Source organism: Lithobates pipiens, unplaced genomic scaffold (assembly GCF_037356315.1).
Source record: "Lithobates pipiens isolate NorthernLeopardFrog02 unplaced genomic scaffold, aLitPip1_a1.2 Scaffold_22, whole genome shotgun sequence".
Classification (NCBI taxonomy): Eukaryota; Metazoa; Chordata; class Amphibia; order Anura; family Ranidae; genus Lithobates; species Lithobates pipiens.
In genome coordinates, this window is record NW_027507784.1 from 157396847 (window position 1) to 157420607 (window position 23761).

At 49.6% G+C, this 23761-nt stretch overlaps 1 protein-coding gene across 1 annotated transcript in view; it reads left to right on the forward strand.

The window, feature by feature from the left end:
• Positions 1-23761, forward strand: part of DYTN (dystrotelin) — a 67904-nt gene that overhangs the window by 18023 nt on the left and 26120 nt on the right. The window contains exon 4 of the mRNA XM_077448507.1: positions 4737-4807. Coding sequence (XP_077304633.1) covers positions 4737-4807 — 71 coding nt within the window. The remainder of the gene's footprint in view (positions 1-4736; positions 4808-23761) is intronic.

Consider the following 23761-nt stretch of genomic DNA (forward strand, 5'->3'; position numbering starts at 1 on the left):
CTCCCTCTTTGCTGATGATGTGCTCATTTTTTCGTCGGACCCTGCCTCCGACATGCTCACCATTAAAGAGGTCTTTGACGTCTTCAGATCCTGCTCAGGGCTTCGAATAAATTACAGCAAAAGCGAAATCCTCCCGATAGGCTCCCATCGTAAACCCCCCTGGACGCAACACTCTATCTTCACAACCGCTAGCTCCCACATCACCTACCTTGGTATTAAAATTGGTAAATTGCCTTCCTCCCTTTACCACCTTAACTACCCCCCCCTGATCACAAAAATTTCTCAGGAAATGGTGAACTGGATGGATCTGCCTCTCTCGCTTCTGGGAAGATGCCACCTTCTAAAAATGGTTAGTTTTGCCAGGCTACTGTACCCACTCCAGACCATCCCTCTGCTCCTTCTCCACAAGGACATCAAGACTCTGGAATCAGCTTTTTCTTCCTTTTTGTGGCAGGGCAAACGCCCACGTATAACCCTAAAAAAGTTGCATCTTCCCAGACACGAGGGGGGTATTAGCTTACCTAACTTAAGATTGTATAATTTGTCATGTTTGTTACGCACTGGCTTGGATTGGATATCCCAATCCTCCAGATACTCCAACTACTCGATGGAAGCCGCCATGGTCTCTCCACTTTCGTTGACAGCTCTCCTCCACTGCCGGTGGAAATCGGTACCACCACTGCTTCAACACAATCTCCTACTCCGGGACACTGCCATAGCCTGGAGAGAAACCAGGAAGTGCCTCAAGCTCCCCCCTTTTGTTTCCAGACACCTCCCGATACAGGGGAACCCTACTTTCTCCCCTGGCCTTCTTCACAAGCCATTCCACCTCTGGAAAGAGAAGGGCATCACCAGCTTTGCTACACTTTGTGACCTGGACTCTGGCCGCCTTCTGCCATTTGCTCTCCTAGCAGAAAAGTTTTCCCTCCCTCCAGCCCATGCCTTTCATTATAGGCAATGTACCAGCTACTTAAATGACATCTGCAGAGAGGAACATAAACGCTTCACCCTAACTTTCTTGGACCGTCTGCTCAGGGATGATACCTACAAAATATCTGATGTCTACAAACCTTTGCTCCAGCGATATTCCTCCCCCCTGACATCTTCATCTGTCGCCAATTGGAAGAAAGACTTTCCTGACCCGGATTTAGTAGACAAAATTCTGCAAGGTCTCAACAAAGTCTATCGACTGACTCCCAACGAACTTTGGAGAGAATCGCAACTGAAAATTGCCCACAGGGCATACCTTCCCTTCCTTCCATCTGCCACTGATCAGGACACCACCAAGTGTCCCCACTGTCTTCTCAACAGGCCCTCGCTGGCTCACCGCTTCTGGTCCTGCTCCTACATCTCATCATTCTGGGACCGGATACTCGCCTACATCTTCAAAGTTACCTTATTGAAATTACCAAAGGACCCCCTCCTCCTCATTTTTGGTTATTGGGACCCCCTCTTGCTTCCGTGGTCTCCCACCGGTGGCCTCGTGCCCCCAAACAGCACGCCTTGCAAACCTTCCTGCAAAGACTGGGCTCTTCTCTGCTTGCTACTAGCCAGGAAATCTATTCTGAAAAGCTGGACTTCTTCTCTTCCCCCCTCCGTTGATCAGGCGCAGAAAGACCTCCTTTCACTCCTCTACAAGGACCGATGCAACGCAAACTTTCGGGACGAAAAAGCGAAGTCTCGCTTTCCTACGCGCTGTGGCATCCCTTCATATCATTCACTCTCTCCCCGGTGGACATTACCAATTTGGACCACTACACCTTTTTCTACTATGGCGCTCCTCCATCTGCTCTGGGGGTCGGCCTCCCCCCCCCCCTAATGTCTAATCTGCTCTCAACAACCCACTACCCCCAGGATCCACCCTACGGAACCCCCCGCCCCTGGGACTAGACACGAGAACCCATGGCTCCTTGCCCCCTCCCCCTCCTTCTCCCCCCCCCCTTTTTGCCCTTTCCTGTATGTGTCCCTTCCTCCCTTCCCCCCCCCTTTTTATCTTTACTAAATCTTGGGAAATGTCATTTTCTTGGTTAACTTTATATTGCTATCGCAACAACCTTTTGCTTCAGGATCCATCCAGTTACTGTTAGTTTGCTGCTCTGTTTTACTTGAGTTATTACTTGCTATTTGGTTCTTTTGTTACAGTATGTGATGTACGATTAATATGTTGCAGCCTTACTCTGTTCTCCTTCTCTTCGCGCACCTCATCTGCGATGATGGTCCTACTGTACTGCACTTTCTTTTGTTGCATATGTAATATTATGTCTGTTTCATTTCTCAATAAATACTCTTTAAAAAAAAAAAAAAAAAAAAGAAATGAACGGACTCGCCCACACACGCGGAGGAAAGTCCGCTCATTTCGAGCGCGTCTCCAGGTAGGCGGGGCCCGCGAAGGAGACGTCGCTGACCCCGCCGCCTGGTATGGACTTAAAGGGGAACCCCAACGCCGAAAAAAATAGGCGTGGGGGTTCCCCCCAAGTCCACAACAAACCCTTGTCCGAACACGCTACCCGGCCGGAAAGGAAAGGGGGGCGAGCGAGCGCCCCCCCCTCCTAAACCGTACCAGGCCGCGTGCCCTCAACATGGGGGGTGCCTTGGGGAAGGGGGGGCCGCGCGGCCCCCCCACCCCAAAGCACCTTGTCCCCATGTTGATGAGGACAAGGGCCTCTTCCCGACAACCCTGGCCGTTGGTTGTTGGGGTCTGCGGGCGGGGGGCTTATCGGAATCCGGGAGCCCCCTTTAATAAGGGGGCCCCCGGATACCGGCCCCCCACCCTATGTGAATGAGTATGGGGTACAATGTACCCCTACCCATTCACCTATAAAATAAAAGTACAAAAAAAAACACAACACACGAGATAAAATACTTTATTGCACAGCTCCGGGGTCTTCCTTCTTCGGGGGTCTTCTCGCCGGACTCCTCCACTATCTTCTTGTAGCTCTTTTGCTAGCGGAGGAGTCCGGCTTTCTTCCTCGCCGCCGGCCTCTTCTCCCGACTTCGGGGGTCTTGTCCCCCTCTTCGGTTCTTCTGCCGGGCCACCGCGCCTTCTTATAGCTCTTTTACAGGCGGTGTCTTCTGTCGCCGCCGCCGCCGCCTTCCGTTCTTCTTCTTCTTCTTCTTCTCCAGGAGATGTTGCCTCGACGATCTCTCCGGCCGGAATGCCAGGGACGCACTGCGCGGCCACTTATATAGGGACAAGGGGCGGTGTCACATGGCTTTATGTCACATGGGTTGGTCACATGGGTTGATGTCACATGGGGGCTATGGCATCGTAAGGGGGCAGGGTCACCATGTGACACCAACCCATGTGACATAAAGCCATGTGACACCGCCCCTTGTCCCTATATAAGTGGCCGCGCAGTGCGTCCCTGGCATTCCGGCCGGAGAGATCGTCAAGGCAACATCTCCTGGAGAAGAAGAAGAAGAAGAACGGAAGGCGGCGGCGGCAGCGGCGGCGACAGAAGACCGGGCCACCGCCTGTAAAAGAGCTATAAGAAGCCGCGGTGGCCCGGCAGAAGAACCGAAGAGGGGGACAAGACCCCTGAAGTCGGGAGAAGAGGCCGGCGGCGAGGAAGAAAGCCGGACTCCTCCGCTAGCAAAAGAGCTACAAGAAGATAGCGGAGGAGTCCGGCGAGAAGACCCCCGAAGACGGAAGACCCCCGGAGCTGTGCAATAAAGTATTTTATCTCGTGTGTTGTGGTTTTTTTTGTACTTTTATTTTACAGGTGAATGGGTAGGGGTACATTGTACCCCATACTCATTCACATAGGGTGGGGGGCCGGTATCCGGGGGCCCCCTTATTAAAGGGGGCTCCCGGATTCCGATAAGCCCCCCGCCCGCAGACCCCAACAACCAACGGCCAGGGTTGTCGGGTTGTCGGGAAGAGGCCCCCTTCCCCAAGGCACCCCCCCATGTTGAGGGCACGCGGCCTGGTACGGCTCAGGAGGGGGGGCGCTCGCTCGCCCCCCTTTCCTGGCCGGCCGGGTAGCGTGCTCGGACAAGGGTCTGTTGTGGACTTGGGGGGGACCCCCACGCCGATTTTTGCGAGTCCGACGGACAGTATTACGGAAATTCCGAAATACTTAGTCCGCCAGACTGCACGCTGAAAAAGTCCGCTGAAGCCCACACACGAGCGGACTGTCCGCTGAAATGTGTTTCGGCGGACTAAGTTGGCCAGACAGTCCGCCCGTGTGTACGCGGCTTTAGAAAGAGGTAGGTGGTTTCTATGCATTCTTTAGTTTTGTTGTTGGTAGGAACTCACAATCACTAGTGTTGCTTAGGCCTTAGAGACAGCACAGTATCAGTAGGAAAGAAACATTGATAGTACATTGATAGTAAGATTCAAAAACAGGAAAGCTGGGCAGCAATAAAAATTTCAGAACAGTTATGGATCGAAGACATCCACCCCATCCCCAAAAGAATAAAGACAGCAAAAAGTTTTGAGTAGACATGCGCAATAACTGTGTTTCATACAACAAACCCAGGCAGTGTTATTAACATTAACATCAACCACCACTCTCCACACACACATACAACATACACAGGCACACGTGTTTTCTGATATTTATCTTAAACAATTTACTCTTTAAAATATACAAGAATACATTGTACATTTTTTTTTTTTTTTTTTTATGTAAACATTGTCATATCCACCAATTTTCTTTCAAAACTGTACCCTTGTATTTAAAAATAAAGATTCAAATCTCAAATAATGGTCTGTTTTTGTTTGACTTTATCAGGCACTTCAGTTTATTAGAACAGAGCTCCAGAAGACACAGAAATCTATAAGTGAACTCCAGATTGAGCGAAGGTAAGTCATTTAAAGCAGTTTGATTGTTGTCTTATCTTCATCCATTAGATCCCATTTCCATTCTATTCTAAGCAAAGATTTATGAAATAATTGTGTTCATACAAGCGAATATCAGTCAGTCTGACTTTCATAAATACAGGAGTCTTGATATGAAGAGGATTTTTGTAATGAACAGACATCATTGCATACTAAGAACCACAATTGCACAGTACTTCACCTTCTGCAGAAGAAAGCCTGAATGAACAGAATTAAACCCGAAGGCAATGCAAAGAATAACTGTATGGCAAACAGGGGTCAAAGTGATTCAGATGGTGCCTAGGGATGTGAATGAGTCATAGTCAGGGAGAGTAACAGAACTTGTTCCCAGGGAAAGCAGGAACCAGGTGTAAAATCCAAAACTTCTAACAGAGCAGAAGTCACAATGGGGCCAGGGTAGACTGAATTTAAGGGAGGTTTGGAAACCATTAGCAGTAACAGGATCAGTCCCTTGCTGAAGATCGCATAGTTGGAAACCCCACTGCAGGTAGATTCCTGACAATGTTGTCATAAGTAGAGATGATGCAAGCTGATTTTTGTAGGGCAGCTGAAGTAGGTTTAAAATGTATAAATCAGTGCTGTGTTTTGGCCTTGCCTGACAAGGCCCAGGCCTGGGGCAGCACTTTGCGGGGGGCGGCTAAAAAGCCACCTCCCACACGAACAAAAGCACCCACACCCTCCTCCTGGCACGGCCGCCATCAGAGGAGTACAGCTGAAACCCGGAGCCCAGTGCCACAACAAGTTCCAGCACTGAGCTCTGGTAACGGGCCAAAGAGGGGTGCGTTAGCAACTGAAATATATGCCGCCTGGAACATCAGCAATCGGCGATTGGCTTTCCGTAGCAGCTGACAACTCTCTCCCAACTGACAGCCGCACACACTCCTCAGCTCTTCCTCCTCCTCAGCTCCAATGTTCTATTGTACACAGCCAGGAGGAGAAGGAGCCACAGAGGAGGAACACAACTTCAGTGCAAGAGCCGTGCTGCTGGTCTGAGGTCTGTGTATAGTTTACAGTGAAGGTGAACACAGTAACTGGGAAGGGGGGGGGATAACAGATGCACACATGGAGTGATGGGAGGTGAGGGGGGGTAAGGGGATATGTGCTGGGGGGTGTTTTGAGAGGGGAGAGGATATGTGCTAGTGGGGGGTCTGATCTCCCCCACTAGCACATGTCCTCTTCCCTCCCAATGCACATATCCTTTTACCCACCTCCCCCTCAAACAAAAAAATGCTGTGTCCCTCTGTCCTTTTCCCGCGGCGTCCATCAGTCCTCCTCCCATGGCATCCTTCTCTATTATCCAGTAGCATCCCTCTGTCCTCCTCCCGCGGCATCCCCCTCTATCCTCTTCCCATGGTTTCCCTCTATCCTCCTCCCACAGTGTCCTTTTGTCCTCCTCCCATGGCATCTCTCTATCCTCTTTCCACGGCATCCCTCTATCCTCCTCCTGCGGCGTCCCTCTGTCCTTCCTCCTCCTACGGCGTCCCTCTCTGTCCTATTCCTGCGGTGTCCCTCTGTCCTACTCCCGCGGCATCCCTCTCTGTCCTCTTCCCCCGGCATCCCTCTGTCCTCTTCCTATTGCATCCCTCTGTCCTCCTCCCATGGCGTGGCGTCCCCTATCCTCTTCCCGCGGCATTCCTCTGTCCTCTACCCATGGCATCCCTCTGTCCTTCTCCTGCTGTATCCCTCTGATCTCTTCCTGCAGCGTCCCTTTGTCCTCCTCTCATGGCGTCCCTCTCTGTCCTCTTCCCACGGCATCTCTCTGTCCTACTTCCGCGGCGTCCCTCTCTGTCCTCTTCCCGTGACGTCCCTCTGTCCTCCTTCCACGACATCTCTCTGTCCTCCTACCACAGTGTCTCTCTGTCCTCTTCTCACGGTGTCCCTCTGTCCTCCTCCCACTGCGCCCTCCTGTCCTCTTCCCACGGCATCCCTCTGTCCTTCTCCTACGGCGTCCCTCTGTCCTCCTTTCCATGAAGATGACAGGGCAGGTCTTAAAAAGGAAGGGGTGAGGCATTGACAGGAAGGGGTGGGTCATATTTAAATACGGAAAATGAGGGTGCACAAGTTTATTCAGGACTAGGGCAGCACAAATCCTAAATACACCACTGGTATAAATGCAAATGCTATAACTGTAATAGCATGTGCATTTATACATTCTAAATCGACATCAGTTGTCCTACAAATATTCCAGAATAAATCAGCTTGCATCATCTCCACTTATGACAACATTGTCAGGAACCTACCTGCAGTGGGTTTTCCAGCTATGTGGTCTTCAGCAAGGGACTGACAATGGTTTCCTTACAGTTGGTCTATCACAAAAAATCCCAATAAAATACATTTACATTTTTGGTTGAAACATGACAAAATGTGGAAAAGAGGTATGAATACTTGTTCAAGGAACTGTATCCTGCAGCAACCTCCTTTGCTGTATTCATCCTATTATTTGGTGATTTATTTATTTTTTTTACTTTGAGGATGATTTGAGGATAGTGGTCTCTTTTAGCTGTGGTGCCATTCATAGTACACCCCATTCTTTTGTTTGCAAGGCTTTCATTAATAAAAGTGGGCTTCTGCTGCATTATTCTCCTCCGGCCAGCTGGGAGAGATCTATAGCCAAGCAAGCCCATAGACTTCTATGAAGATCACTGAGAATCCTGGAAGATGTAGTTTAAGACAGCAGCCATATAATGGGAGAAATAGACTTCTTACATGACAGATCCCAATAAGCACTGTGGAGTGGAGAGATGATTTTATTAAACATCCTCTCTTGGTATTGAGGGAGTGGGAAAGGTAGAGTACCTCTGTCTGGATATCCATCTGTGGGGGACCATACCAGCAGAGATCTGATTCAGAAACTGGGACACCCAGGGCCAATGCAGCACTGCCCACCCACATCACTGCACCTGCACCGCTGCTGCAGGGAGACTGGAATTTCACCACAGCATCCTAGGGACTGGTGAGAGGGCTATTCGTCCATTGCTTATACAGCTAGCAGGGAGCAAGCCACTGCAAGCAGGACACCAAGCACATACAATTCATACTGCATCCATACTGCACTCTTTACTGCACTTATTCCAAACCTAGTCTGCATCTATACCAACCCTATACCATATTATACTGAATGTTTACTGCATCTGAACCACATCTACCTTGCACCTGTGGTGAGATTATACCTCACCTGTATTGTACCTACACCACATACAGGTTAACTGGGACTACCATACTCCTTTTCTTTTGGAAAGTAGATTACACTTTACTACTACTCTCTGCTGCCACTGCAAGTGGCCTTGCTACTGTTTATGCTGATCTGGATGCCAAATGTCATCTTATGCCTAGTCCCTAATGTTAATCACTTTGTGTGCTAAATTGTATTATTACCATAGTTAATCCGTTTTTATGTTTGCCTAGTTACCAACCATATTGGATGACAACATATTAAAGCGTTTGTTACCCCAACACTTCATATTCCTGATATGTGTCTGCTGTACCGTGTACTGGTATAAGAAAGTCTCCTGTTCTGTTTGTATTATTTCCTTGGTGTACAATTCCTTTTGTTCCTGCATGTTCCCTCTGCTTTCCTATTAAAAACTAACCACATTAAGCAGGAGAGCACACTGTGGTCAGTTCTCTAGCTGTGTTGGGAACTCAGCCTGCTTTCCTCCAATGATCAAACTTGCGCTGACATGCCCCTGCTACACAGCCATTTACTGGAAAGCTCAGTGTACTGCTGCTTCTCCTCCCCCCAACTCTTATGAAGCTGAGAGTAGTGGGAATGTGATCACTTATAAAAAAAAAAGGAAAACAGGTATTTATAATGTTTTATTTGTAATCGGAGTCTTCAAGTGGGAAATGCAATATTACTTAAGAAACAAGGCCTGAGGTGTGCCATGGCCTGGATGGTCAGTATGCCTGAAAAGAGGGCATACCCTGAATGTAAGAATAAGAAAAATACTATGAGTATGAGTGAATAAACCTGGGGGAAACGGGTGGGTGGGCACCTAGAAAACCCCAACCCTGGCCCTGACAGAGGAGGAGGGTTATATAGTCTCCGACTCCTCCCACAAATACAGGCTGGCCTACAGCCAGCCTTCTAACTTGTAATCGGAGTCTTCAAGTGGGAAATGCAATATTACTTAAGAAACAAGGCCTGAGGTGTGCCATGGCCTGGATGGTCAGTATGCCTGAAAAGAGGGCAAAAGACACCAGTTTAGGTGGGAGAGGGAAGGTAGAGATCCTATCCCTAAAATGACGTATGCCCAAACGCCAACCGTAAGTAACCGGTAAGTATCCGCTGTGCGAGTAGAACCCATCGACTCCAGACCTGGAGATGAGAAGGAACCTCCTTAGAGCCTGCAAGCTACGCAAACACAATTGAACGTCCCGTGAAGGATAGGATGAGCCTGATGCCCAAGGTGACCCGGACATGAGAATGAACTGCTATGAATGAGAGGATACGTGGGGAAAAGAGAGCAAGGGCTGACCCGAAGAACCCCTACAACACACACCAGAAGAAGCACCGTGAAAACACCCCTTCCCATACCTGGTAAGAGGATGTGAGAGGGTGAGTGGCAAAAATACCAGTGATAGGAGAGGAAACCTGGCTGCCTGATGGATGTGATGGAGTAGATGCCATGGCAAGCATCATCAACATGGCGACACCAAGACAAACTGGTCCCACCGGATGTGAGCAGGTCATGCTACTGCCCGAGACCTCCCAACCGAGACCGAATCCTGAACCGAGGAAGGAGAAACAGACTCCAACCCAGGGGAATAAGTCCCATAGCATGAACCAGCCATGCCCAAAGTGACTAAAGCACCCCCCTCCCCACCTGGAACAAACCGGGGAGGAGCAAAGATGACTGGACCGACGTCCCTGAGCAGTACTCCAGGCAACCTCCTAGACAAGAGATCAGAGCTGAGAGTGGAATCCAGAATGGTGACGACGTCGCCCAACCTACCACCTAAGGACCGTGGCTTGGACACACCCTGAGAGTATGAATCCCAGGGCGGTAACCAGGGCCTCTATGCAACAGGATGTCCACTAAAGAAAATTGTTGTCTGCTTCCAACCTGAGGGTGCGCCCAGTGGCGAAAAGACATCTGTACGTGAGTGCAGGCATGGTTTATATTGGTATGGATGCCAAGACGGCCCAACCTGAAAACGTAACTAGAAGGAAAGACAGACAACCAGACATGAGAACAACAACAACGCCCCTCTGCCTACCTAAGAATGAGAACATGGCAGAAAGTCAAGACCACAGCGCATGAATGAAACCTAATGATGAACCCCCCCCCCCCCCCCCGTGTGTGAGTTGAGAAATAGTGAGTTAACCCGAGTAACCTGCAGCGCAGAGACAGGTAATTAACAGAAACTCAGGCCTAGAGTACCCACAGACCGTGGTGGGTAGACGTACAGGTGTGGTGAATGAACATGCATCGTATGACGTATGGTATACAGGCGAGAAGATTGTGGTCAACAATCATTAATAACGAAACCTCAGCCCGTATGGATCTGTAGTCGTGACAGATCCCGATGTGCGAGCCCTAGCTAACTGACCCCGGTACAAACATGAACACAGATACGATAAGACATGACAATGAATGCAGACAAACCTAACCAGAATATGTCATAAGTGAACGCCCTTCTGCGAACTCTGAAGCCAAACACAGAGGTTGAAACACCATGACAGAACCACTGAACAGAAACACTCTGACAGAAATACTGACAGAAAAATGTCACGACAATGCCATGACAGAAATGCTAAAAGTTAACCTAGGTAGAACAATGACTGAAATCCCGGGGCAGAACGCTATGACAGACATGCTGGCAGGACGCTATGACAGAACTCCAGGGGCAGAACACTGACAGATAACCTGGGGCGGAACACTATGACAGACATGCCGGGCAGAATGATATGACAGGAACCCAGGGGCAAACCACTATGACCGCCATGCTGGACAGAGCGCTATGACGGAAATACTGGACCGAACGCTATGACGGAAATACTGGACCGAACGCTATGACGGAAATACTGGACTGAATGCTGTGACCGAACCTGGACAGAACGCTATGACAGGAAAGCTACAAAGAATGCTATGACCGAGAATGCTGGACCAATCGCTATGACAGAATTGCTGGGCCGAACATTATGACAGAAAATGCTGGGCCGAACGTATGACAGAAAATGCAGGGCCGAACGTATGACAGAAAATGCTGGGCCGAACGTATGACAGAAAATGCTGGGCCGAACGTATGACAGAAAATGCTGGGCCGAACGTATGACAGAAAATGCTGGGCCGAACGTAATGACAGAAAATGCTGGGCCGAACGTAATGACAGAAAAATGCTGGGCCGAACGTAATGACAGAAAATGCTGAGCCGAACGTAATGACAGAAAATGCTGAACAGAACGCTGTGACAGAAAACTGGACTAATGCTATAACCAAAACCTGGACAGAACGCTATGACAGGAAAGCTAGATCGAATGCTGTGACAGAAATGCTGGACCGAACGCTGTGACAGAAATGCTGGACCGAACGCTGTGACAGAAATGCTGGACCGAACGCTGTGACAGAAATGCTGGACCGAACGCTGTGACAGAAATGCTGAACCGAACGCTGTGACAGAAATGCTGGACCGAACGCTGTGACAGAAAATGCTGAACAGAACGCTGTGACAGAAAAACTGGACTGAATGCTGACCGAAACCTGGACAGAACGCTGTGACAGGAAAGCTAGATGGAACGCTTATGACAGAAATGCTGGGCCGAACGCTATGACAGAAAATGCTGAACAGAATGCTGTGACAAAACCTGGACTGAATGCTATGACCGAAACCTGGACAGAACGCTGTGACCGAAATGCTTGACAGAACGCTATGACAGGAAAGCTGGGCCGAACGTTATGACAGAAAATGCTGGGCCGAACGCTGTGACAGAAAATGCTGGGCAGAACGCTGTGACAGAAAATGCTGGGCAGAACGCTGTGACAGAAAATGCTGGGCAGAACGCTGTGACAGAAAATGCTGGGCAGAACGCTGTGACAGAAAATGCTGGGCAGAACGCTGTGACAGAAAATGCTGGGCAGAACGCTGTGACAGAAAAATGCTGGGCAGAACGCTGTGACAGAAAAATGCTGGGCAGAACGCTGTGACAGAAAAATGCTGGGCAGAACACTGACAGAAAATGCTGGGCAGAAAATGCAGGGCAGAACGCTGTGACAGAACGTTGTGAAAGAAATGCTGGATAGCCCGCTGTGACAGAAAATCGCAGGCAGAACGCTGTGACAGAAAATCGCAGGCAGAACGCTGTGACAGAAAATCGCAGGCAGAACGCTGTGACAGAAAATCGCAGGCAGAAACGCTGTGACAGAAAAACGCAGGCAGAAACGCTGTGACAGAAAAACGCAGGCAGAACGCTGTGACAGAAAAACGCTGGCAGAACGCTGTGACAGAAAACGCTGGCAGAACGCTGTGACAGAAAACGCTGGCAGAACGCTGTGACAGAAACGCTGGCAGAACGCTATGACAGAAAATGCTGGCAGAACGCTATGACAGATAACGCTGGCAGAACGCTATGACAGAAAACGCTGGCAGAACGCTATGACAGAAAACGCTGGCAGAACGCTATGACAGAAAACGCTGGCAGAATGATATGACGGAACACGCTGGCAGAACACTATGACAGAAACCGCTGGCAAAACACTATAACAGAATGCTATGACAGAAAATTGCTGATGGAAGCTACAATTACCTCCCCCCCCCCCCACGGGAAAAACCGGTGGGGAAGGGCGGACTGCACGCGGGAGAGCTGAGGGAGGGGAGAATGTGGGCAAAGGACGGCCGATCAACCCCCCTCCCCCCGGCATATGTGAGGGGCCGAATACCCCCCCCCCCCGAGAATCGGCCGATCATCATCATCATTGTCATTTTTTACGTGAGGGGGGAGAGAGCCGGCGCGGCCGATGGCTGGACGCATGGGGAGTGGGCGGGCAGGGAGAGTGCAGCCATGCACCAGGAAGGAAGGACGCATCCCGCTGCCTCCGGCATGAGCGCCGGGAAGAGCGGGCGGGCCGCATGTCAGCCCCACGGAGCTATGGGGATATGATAGCAGGCGGATGTTTCTTCCGGACAGAAAGGCAATGACTAAAGCAGTAACAATGAAAACATAATGCAGCTTGTGTGCTTTAGTGTCACACGTATCCCAGGATACTGTACACTGTGTGTAGGATGCCTATAGTATCATTCTGCAACAGTCTCCACAAAGATAAGAAAAAGATGCAGCTTTGTTGTAAAGCAAGGAGAACTTAGGAACGAAAATGCTCATGCAAGGGGAGGGGGGGGGGCGCAAGCCGGCGGCGGCCGATTACCTCCCCCTCCCCAGGAGAATCGGCGAGTGCACTGCATGTGTGTGTGTGTGGGGGGGGGGGGGGCGGCGGCGGCAGCCGACTACCTCCCCCTCCCCCCGCAAGGAGAATCGGCGGTGTACTGCAATGCGAGGGGGGAGGGGGAGACGGCGTGGCCGATCATCCCCCCCCCCCCCACGAGGAGAAACAGCGAGCGCTCCATACCCGCGAGAGGAGAAGGGGAGCCGGCGGCGGCCGGCTACCTCCACCTCCCCTCCCCAGGAGAATCGGCGGGTGGAGCAAAAGGCACAGATTGGGAGAGAGCAGCCGGAGCCAGCCGACCCACCTCACCCCCAATGGGAGAAAGCCACGAGGAGCCCTGTACCTGTGGAGAGGGTGGGCGGGGAGAGAAAGAAGCAAGAACGTGGGCGGACAGCACAATGCCCATGAGTGAGAGAGGAGCTGGCCGATCACCCCCCTCTCCCCCGCACCAGGAGGAACGGCGGACAGGCTGACGGAGCGATGCACATGGGGAGAGAGAGGCGCTGGGGGTAGCCGATCGCACTCTCCCCTCCTCCCATACCGGAAAAAACGCCGCGCAGGATCACCCGCACCCTGGAAGCCGGCAGGGACGAAGAGAGGAGCGTAGTGAAGGATAGCTTGACCGGCCTCCCCTCATGGACGCCGGCTGCCTCCACCTAGAAAACCCCAACCCTGGCCCTGACAGAGGAGGAGGGTTATATAGTCTCCGACTCCTCCCACAAATACAGGCTGGCCTACAGCCAGCCTTCTAACATATGTATACAAAATGCCTTTCATTTCTGTTTTACACACCATGGGTTGTTTTAAAAGATGATTGTTTACAATCACTTTATGTTTGAATTTACTACCTGGTTTTGGTGCCTTTTTTATTTTATTTAGCTCTACTATTGGGTACTAAGTATTAATCTTATTGAATTATTGTGATATTGTAAGTTTATACACTTAACCTGGTGTGTCAGAGGGGCTGAAGCTCTTGAGACGGTTGAGGCAAAGAACAGAGGACCCATCCTATCCAATGGCTTGTGTTACACTTGTATCCTCTAGTACATTTTGGCTTAGGCCGCGTACACACGCGCGGACTGTTTGCCCAACCTTGTTCGTCAAACAGTTTCGGCAAACAGTCCGCTCAAAATTTGCATGAGCGGACTTGCCCACACACGAGCGGACTGTTTCAACGAACTGTTTGCCAAACAGTCCGCTCAACTTTTGAAATGAACGGACTCGCCCACGTAAGGCGGAGGCAAATCCGCCCATTTCGAGCGCGTGTACAGGTAGGCGGGGCCCGCGAAGGAGACGTCGCGGGCTCCGCCGCCTGGAATGGGCTTAAAGGGGAACCCCAACGCCGAAAAAAATCGGCGTGGGGGTTCCCCCAAAGTCCACACCAGACCCTTGTCCGAGCACGCTACCCGGCCGGCCAGGAAAGGGGGGCGAGCGAGCGCGCCCCCCCTCCTGAGCCGTACCAGGCCGCGTGCCCTCAACATGGGGGGGTGCCTTGGGGAAGGGGGGGCCGCGCTTCCCATGTTGATGAGGACAAGGGCCTCTTCCCGACAACCCTGGCCGTTGGTTGTCGGGGTCTGCGGGCGGGGGGCTTATCGGAATCCGGGAGCCCCCTTTAAGAAGGGGGCCCCCGGATACGGGCCCCCACCCTATGTGAATGAGTATGGGGTACAATGTACCCCTACCCATTCACCTGTGAAATAAAGTACAAAAAAAAAACACAACACAGGGGAAAAAATATTTTATTGCACAGCTCCGGGGGTCTTCCGTCTTCGGGGGTCTTCTCGCCGGACTCCTCCGCTATGTGTGTGTAGCTCTTTTACTAGCGGAGGAGTCCGGCTTTCTTCCTCCCCGCCGCCGGCCTCTTCTCCCGACTTCGGGGGTCTTGTCCCCCTCTTCGGTTCTTCTGCCGGGCCACCGCGCCTTCTTGTAGCTCTTTTACAGGCGGTGGCCCGGTCTTCTGTCGCCGCTGTCGCTGTCGCCGCCTTCCGTTCTTGTTCTTCTTCTTGTTCTTTTTCTTCTTCTCCAGGCGATGTTGACACGTCGCTCCCTCCGGCCGGAATGCCAGGGACACGCTCCGCTGCCACTTATATAGTGACAATGGGGCGGTGTCACATGTTATATGTCACATGGGTTGGTCACATGGTGACCCCGCCCCCTTACGATGTCATAGTCCCCATGTGACATCAACCCATGTGACCAACCCATGTGACATATACCATGTGACCCCGCCCATTGTCACTATATAAGTGACCGCACAGCGCGGCTCTGGCATTCCGGCCGGAGGGAGCGACGTGTCAACATCGCCTGGAGAAGAAGAAGAAGAACAAGAAGAAGAACAAGAACAGAAGGCGGCGACAGCGACAGCGGCGACAGAAGACCGGGCCACCGCCTGTAAAAGAGCTACAAGAAGGCGCGGTGGCCCGGCAGAAGAACCGAAGGCGGCGACAGAAGAACGGAAGGCAGCGGCGACAGAAGACCGGGCCACCGCCTGTAAAAGAGCTACAAGAAGGCGCGGTGGCCCGGCAGAAGAACCGAAGAGGGGGACAAGACCCCCGAAGTCGGGAGAAGAGGCCGGCGGCGGGGAGGAAGAAAGCCGGACTCCTCCGCTAGTAAAAGAGCTACACACAGATAGCGGAGGAGTCCGGCGAGAAGACCCCCGAAGACGGAAGACCCCCGGAGCTGTGCAATAAAATATTTTTTCCCCTGTGTTGTGTTTTTTTTTGTACTTTATTTCACAGGTAAATGGGTAGGGGTACATTGTACCCCATACTCATTCACATAGGGTGGGGGGCCGGTATCCGGGGGCCCCCTTCTTAAAGGGGGCTCCCGGATTCCGATAAGCCCCCCGCCCGCAGACCCCGACAACCAACGGCCAGGGTTGTCGGGAAGAGGCCCTTGTCCTCATCAACATGGGGACAAGGTGCTTTGGGGTGGGGGGGCCGCGCGGCCCCCCCTTCCCCAAGGCACCCCCCCATGTTGAGGGCACGCGGCCTGGTACGGCTCAGGAGGGGGGGCGCGCTCGCTCGCCCCCCTTTCCTGGCCGGCCGGGTAGCGTGCTCGGACAAGGGTCTGGTGTGGACTTTGGGGGAACCCCCACGCCGATTTTTTTCGGCGTTGGGGTTCCCCTTTAAGCCCATTCCAGGCGGCGGAGCCCGCGACGTCTCCTTCGCGGGCCCCGCCTACCTGTACACGCGCTCGAAATGGGCGGACTTTCCGAGCGGGAACAGTCCGCTCATTTCGAAAGTACAGCGGACAGGCCCACACACGGGCGGACTGTTCGCTCAAACACAGTTTCAGCGGACAGTTTTTCGGAATTTCCGAAAGACTTTGTCCGTCCAACTGTCCGCTGAAACTGTCCGCTGAAAGCCCACACACGAGCAGACTGTCCGCCCAAACACTGTTCAGCGGACAAGGTTGGGCGAACAGTCCGCCCGTGTGTACGCGGCCTTAGTCTTACTCATGAAAGCCATCCTGCAGCTGGCCAACTTTACACTTCTTTATCACATGCAATCTTTAAATTCTTGAATTAAAAAAATCTGCCTGTTCCCTGTGTTTATAGTACATTTCATCCCAGTCTTGCTTATTAAAACTCTCCTACCCCCAAAAGCATAATATGCATTGCCAGAGTTCGCAGAGCCGACCTCCAGCTGTTGCAGAACTAGAAGTACCATGAGGTATAGCAAGACTTTGACAGCCACAAGCATGACACGAAGAGGCAGAGGCATGCTGGGACTTGTAGTTTTGCAACAGCTGGAGGTCCGTTAATTGCATATCCCTGCCTTAGGGCATCCCCAAAGCTGTAATTTAAAGAATTTGTGTTTTTTGCATGTTAACTTTGAAGCCGCGTGGAAAGGATCCTCTCCCTGCTGTACAGTATTTTTAAAACCATTTTTGAGATTAGTACATATCAATTATAGTAGTGTCTTGCTTCACATGGCTTTTTTTTTGACAATATCTTGCCTCTTATCCCTAACGATTAGTGATAGGATGAACTTCCGATGGGACGTTTAGCGAACGCGAACCGCGAACGTGACCGCGGCAGACCCCATTGACTATAATGGCAGGCAAACTTTAAAAACCTCCAGGTCATATTTTCATATTTTCAGTCACAAAATACTTACTAGCTGTGCACACATAGTCCCACAACATGGACACTGACATAACAAAAGTATTAAGTGAATCTGGGATCGACAACGACAAGCATTCTTTTTTTATCTGTGAAATTTTGACAATATAGGAGCGCATTAAGGCCATGGAGGAGAGGCAAGGTCAGGCTAGGCTATGAAGGGGGTGCAGGAGATGATCAGTGCCACAGTCAGGGCAGCGCAGTCCAGTGCCAGTGTCCCAGTGTGCTTGAACCCCTCCCTCTGCCCGGCCCTTACCCCCACCTATGCAGGGCTCCACTTCGGTGGTCCAGAGGTGCCAGTCCAGTGCTGATCCTCAGCCATGGTGCTGGCACTGCCTGCTGATTGGCTTATCCGTTGCTATCTCCCTCACTGCCTGAAACCAGCACCACGATAGAGACTGAGCACTGACACCAGCATCGTGATAGAGAGCACTGACACCAGCGCCGAGATAGAGAGTACTGACACCAGCACCGAGATAGAGAGCACTGACACCAGCACCGAGATCTTGGGGGAACCCATGTGACATCACTAGACACGTCATCATCGACGTCACCTTCCCCACCACTATAATTAGAGATCTCGTAGTAGGCAGCAACACCAGGGACCAACCTCCTCCTTGGGCTGATCTGGGTACTGTCGTCAGACTGCTGAGTGGCGGTTGTTGCTACCTCCTCTTCCAATGCCAAGAGTGGCTGCGCATCGGCAATGTCTTGTGATGGATCGGAAAATAATTCCTGTGACTCAAGCGGAGGGTATATGGTGATGGTAGTGGTAGTGTCTTTGGGGGTCCACACAGCAGAGAGTGAAGAAGAGGGTGCAGATCGAGAGGATGAGGGGGTGCAGAAGAGTAAGGCTGAGTGAACGCACCTTCTGCAATTTGCCACTTTGGCTCAAGTCTGTTGCTCCTGCCCTACCCCTACCACCCCTACCCCTACCACCCCTGCGGAAGGGCCTGCCTCTTCCTCTGCCTGTCATTTTTTACATGACCCTGTGACAAAAGTCTCTAGAGAAGTGCAGTATATGTGGAAGAAGGTATATAACACCCCGCTTCAATCTGTCGTTTTGGGGGGCCACTGGTCTATCACAGCAGTTATAATACTTTTTTCTAATTGCGTTTGTTGCTCTCTGTAGTATCGCTGCAGAACCGCTCAGCAGTCACAATGCTGCACAGTGGAAATGCACTATACTATGCTTTCTATATGTGCAAGTATTTTATATGTGTATTACACCCCTATATACTGCACACCAAATAGTACACCTATACCAGTCCTTAATAGGGGTGTTGTGGACCTAATAGTAGCTAGCTAGTAGCTAGTGAATTGCAGACTGTCCCTGCTCCAAACACCAAACTGTCCCTCCCTACACTGAGAAACGAAGCTGCAGAATCGGTCAGCAGCACAGCAGTGCCGTGCACTATAAATTGCTTTCTATATTTGAAAGAAATGATATTATACGTGTACAACCCTATATAATGTACACCTATACCAGTCCTTAAAAGGACCTTTGTGGGGGGCGTGGCTAGCCGGCGGAGCGGATGGACGCTCAGTGAAGAGCTCCTTGCATACACGGGCCAAAGGGGGGAGATTACCCGATCTAGGAGGTGCGGGCAAGCCTGGAGATGCCTCAACGAAAAAGAAAAAGCGGTGGCAAACCGAACAAACTGCCAGACTACTTCCTCACACAGCGGCGGTATGCGGAGTAAGATGGCGGCGGTACACGCGGTGGAGGAGAACATGGCGCTCATACTGCGCCCAACAGACAGGTACCAGCCCCACATCTCCCAGAACATCCACACCGCTATTTAGGAAAAAACACCAGCACCCCTCCGTTGTCTGGGGTGACTAGCCCTGCTAAAAGTAAGCCGAGACTGGACAGTAGTGACAGAGAGGAGGCTGAAGCAAGTTTGGATTCCTCTCTGGAGGACACCAGAGAGCTGCAAGATTCCCTGTCAGAGTTCCCCACAGCCAATGCCCCTATTCTGGACACAACATTAAAAGATATGCTGGTGTCACTACGCTCCACGATACATGCTGACATTCAGACCCTCACTAGGAACTTTAAATTAGAGATATCCTCAGTGTCGCAGAGAGTGGCCCATGTTGAAACTAAAATGGGTGAATTTGCTACAACTTTTAATGACCTGGTGGATGCCCATAATGACAGGGAAGAAGAAATGATGCTCAAGCTGAAATTAGCAAATTTGGAGGATAGGTCTAGGAGGAATAATGTTAAAATCCGAGGCATACCTGAATCCATTAAACCTCCAGACCTAAAACGTCACTTTTTGCAGATAGCTAAGGCAATCCTCCCAGATGCACCGCTGGAAGACTTACTTGTGGACCGCATCCCTAAACCCAAGCATGTGGCAGCTCATCTCCCTAGGGATACCATCGTCCGTATCCATTTCTACCACATCAAGGATCAGTTTATGGCAGCAACAAGACGCAGAGAATCCCTACCAGAAGATTTGCAGGATCTGTCCTTCTTTGCTGACCTGTCGGCGTTTACGATGCAACAACGCAGGCAATTATCCACCATTACGAAAGCTTTAAACAACCATCACATACTTTATCGGTGGATTTACCCTGCTCGCCTACAAATTGTTCGAGAGGACACTACTCATACAATCTCTACCTTGAAAGAAGGACTGCGACTCCTAAAGGACTGGCAAATTCTGGAACCAGAGCGTACGGACGACTCAGATCAAGGATGAGTATGTTTACTGCCATGTGTTCAGGCAATGGACACGAGTTCAATCGCTTTTAGGATTTTATCCCTATTCTCCCCCTGATGGCCCGGCCGTCATGTAGCCGTTTCAGTTGTTATACGTTTATTTTGTTTGGTTTCTCTCTCTTTTTTGCAGAGTATTACTGCATTTTGTAACCCCCTTAAGTTGAGCGGTGAACCCACCGCACTGGTCTGAAAGAGATTCGCTCATTTAAGTAGCGAATTCCTTCCATTGACCGATCTATTCTGAACCATTCTGTGGTTAGTTGATAATTTCACAGTCCCTACTGAATTTTTTGTGGTATTATACGCAAGCCATACTTACAGTATCTTAACTTATCCTCAGGTGATTGTCTGTGCTAAGTTCTTAGAACAACCCTTAGCAGCACAGCGAGCTTTGTTACCTCAGTGGTACGTGAGAAGTACGGGGAGGTTTTACGGGACCTCCTGCTTAGGTGTATAGGCCGCCATTAAATCTTACTAATTTCCCTAAACAGAGGTGGAGGCCCTTTGAATCTATGCCTTTTCGCATTTCATCACTCAATGTTAAAGGCCTTAATAGCCCTTTCAAACATCAGTTGGCATGGAAAGAAGCTAAATGCTTACATAGTGACGTGATTTGTTTTCAAGAAACCCACTTTGCTACCCACAAAACACCTACGTTCCACAACCAGCAATTCCCCCATGTGTTTCTATCGAATTTCTCCAAAAAAAAAAGGGGAGTGGCTATCGCTATTAAAAATACAGTTCAATTCAAGCTTATAGAAGTACACTTAGATGATTTAGGCCGTTATATTGTGCTAATATGTGAGATTAATAGTATAAAATTAACTTTGGTTAATGTGTATGCACCTAATGTCAAACAACTTTCCTTCTTGAACAAATTATGGAAAAAGGTGTCTAAACTTAAACAAGGGAAGGTGGTGTGGTGTGGCGATCTCAATGCGGTCCCTGGGGGGGAGATGGATCTCTCTAGCTCCGGTCAGCGTCTAACAAAAAGGGTATCACTGGAGAGCTTCATCTCCCACTCGGAATTATTTGATGTATGGAGGTGCCAACACGCATCTGAAAAAGACTTTACTTTTTACTCAAATGTTCATCATAGTTATTCACGTATTGATATGTTTTTGGTTGACAAATTCACGTTACAGCAAATTTCCAGGTCGGAGATCCACTGCATCACATGGTCTGACCATGCACCGATTTCGGTTGATGTGGGGGATAACCGCTTGGAAACAAGAGCAAATAGATGGAGAAACGATATTTATACTTTATCACAACCAGGTCATAGGAAATTTATTGAAGAAGAACTTGTAGCATTTTTTGACCGAAATGTACCCTCAGTGAGCAATCCCTTTGTAGTATAGAACTCACATAAAGCCTACATAAGAGGTCTGCTTATTCAGTTGAATTGTAGGATCAGGAAACAAAGATCAGAAAAACTAGACACTCTGTTAAAAAAAAAAATCAGTTGGAAATTGATAACAAACGACAAACCACCCAACACCTTAGGGAACAACTGTTCTTAGCCAGACAGGACTTAAAATCCCTGTTGGTCGCACAACATGACAATCATTACCGATCCCTTAAAGCCCAGAGTTATGGATATGGTAATAAGGCTAGTAAATTATTGGCCAAGCAAGTTAAGGACAAAGCGATCCGTCAAAAACTGCCCTTCCTTCTAAACCCCAAAATTAATGAGAAACACACGAATCCGCAGGAAATAGCTGATATGTTTAGTGAGTATTACAAGACACTATATAACTTACACTCAGATGGAGAGACACACCAACCCACTGAATCCTCAATAGCGGCGTTTTTGGATTCGATTAATTTACCTAAATTATCCAAAGATGATCTCGAACAACTAAATACAATCTTCACTTTGTCAGAAATAGCGAAAGCTATAGCCAGCCTCCCACGTAATAAGGCCCCAGGCCCCGACGGTTACTCGTCGGAATATTACCAACTCTTTAGCTCCAGCCTAGTGCCACATCTGTCCCGAGTGTTTGATGCCGCGACAGCAGCGGCATCGTTCCCTCCAGAAATGCTCACAGCGACGATCATTACTCTTCCAAAACCGGGTAAAGACCCCAATGTACCGCAGAACTTTCGTCCGATATCTTTATTGAATGTGGACGTGAAACTCCATGCTAAGTTACTTGCAAATAGATTGAAAATAGTTCTTCCCAAGCTGATTAATTATGATCAAGTTGGGTTTGTAGCGGGACGTCAGACTACTGATGCCACCAGACGCATGATCAATCTTATGTATATGGTGGAGCGCAGGGGGAGCCTTCTCTGCTTCTATCACTAGATGCAGAGAAGGCTTTCGATAGAATCCACTGGGGTTACTTGCGAGGAGTACTCTTTAAATTTGGGATGGAAGGTACGATACGGGATGCTATACTTGCCCTTTATTCACAACCTTCGGCCCATGTGTACACCGAGGGCTTATACTCTAAACCCTTTGATATAACGAATGGGACTAGGCAGGGTTGCCCCCTGTCCCCAATTATTTTTGCCCTAGTGATGGAGCCCCTGGCGGAGAGATTGAGAGAAGACCATCTGATAGAAGGTATACGCGTGAGCGGGGGACAGTACAAAGTATCATTGTTTGCAGATGACGTCATATTGTCCCTAACTAATCCCTCAGTCTCTCTGCCAGCAGCGCATTCAGTACTCCTGGAATTTAGCAAAATCTCTTTTTATAAAATTAATACGTCCAAATCACTTATCTTAGGAATGAACATCAGCCCACCGTTAACAAAGTATCTTAAACATACCTTCCCGTACACATGGGCTACCACATCAATTAAATACTTAGGCGTGAATCTTACTTACCCCACTGATAAACTGTATAAAGAAAACTATGCTCCCCTAGTATCATCTTTTCAACAGGATATCAGTAAGCTACGGAAGTTTTATCCGTCCTGGTCAGGCCGGATTGCGGCATACAAAATGTTTATTCTGCCCAAATTAACCTATTTTTTTAGAGCTCTACCAATCCCCCTTCCGCACTCCTTTTTAACTACTCTACAAAAGCAGTTGCTGATCTTTGTATGGGATGGAAAAAAATCTAGATGTTCCCCCAATATGCAGCGTAGACATAAAACAACGGGAGGCATGGGTATTCCAGTACTGCGCGATTACTATACCGCATTTCTTCTGGACCAACTGAGATATTGGTTCCTAGACTTAGATGCCAAACCATGGTGTACATTGGAAAAGACTTGGATGAGGGATTCCCCTCCCTTGGCTTTGCTTATGGCAGCTTGCGTTACTAAACGGAACAATATCCCTAAACACCCTACTATCCAAGCCTCAGTCAAAGCATGGAAAGAAATAACATCTGAAGGAAACTAATTCTACCCATCGAAAAAAGTACCAATACCTTTGGACATTGTGTAATGACCATTGAGATAAGTTAATGTTTGGTATATTCCATTTAACAAAGTGGTAAACTGGACAGACATAACTGCAGAGGGCAAGATACTCTCATTTAGTAAGATACAGGAGAAATTCCACCTTCCAAGCTCTGAATTTTTAACGCATACACAGTTAGCCTCCTACTTTCAGACATTTCAAGTAGTAAGGTTGCCAGTTACTGAAAAAATATGGTTTCATTTACACTCTAGCTCCCCAAAATCTAAAGGTATCTCAGTGATTTACCAGTCTTTGCA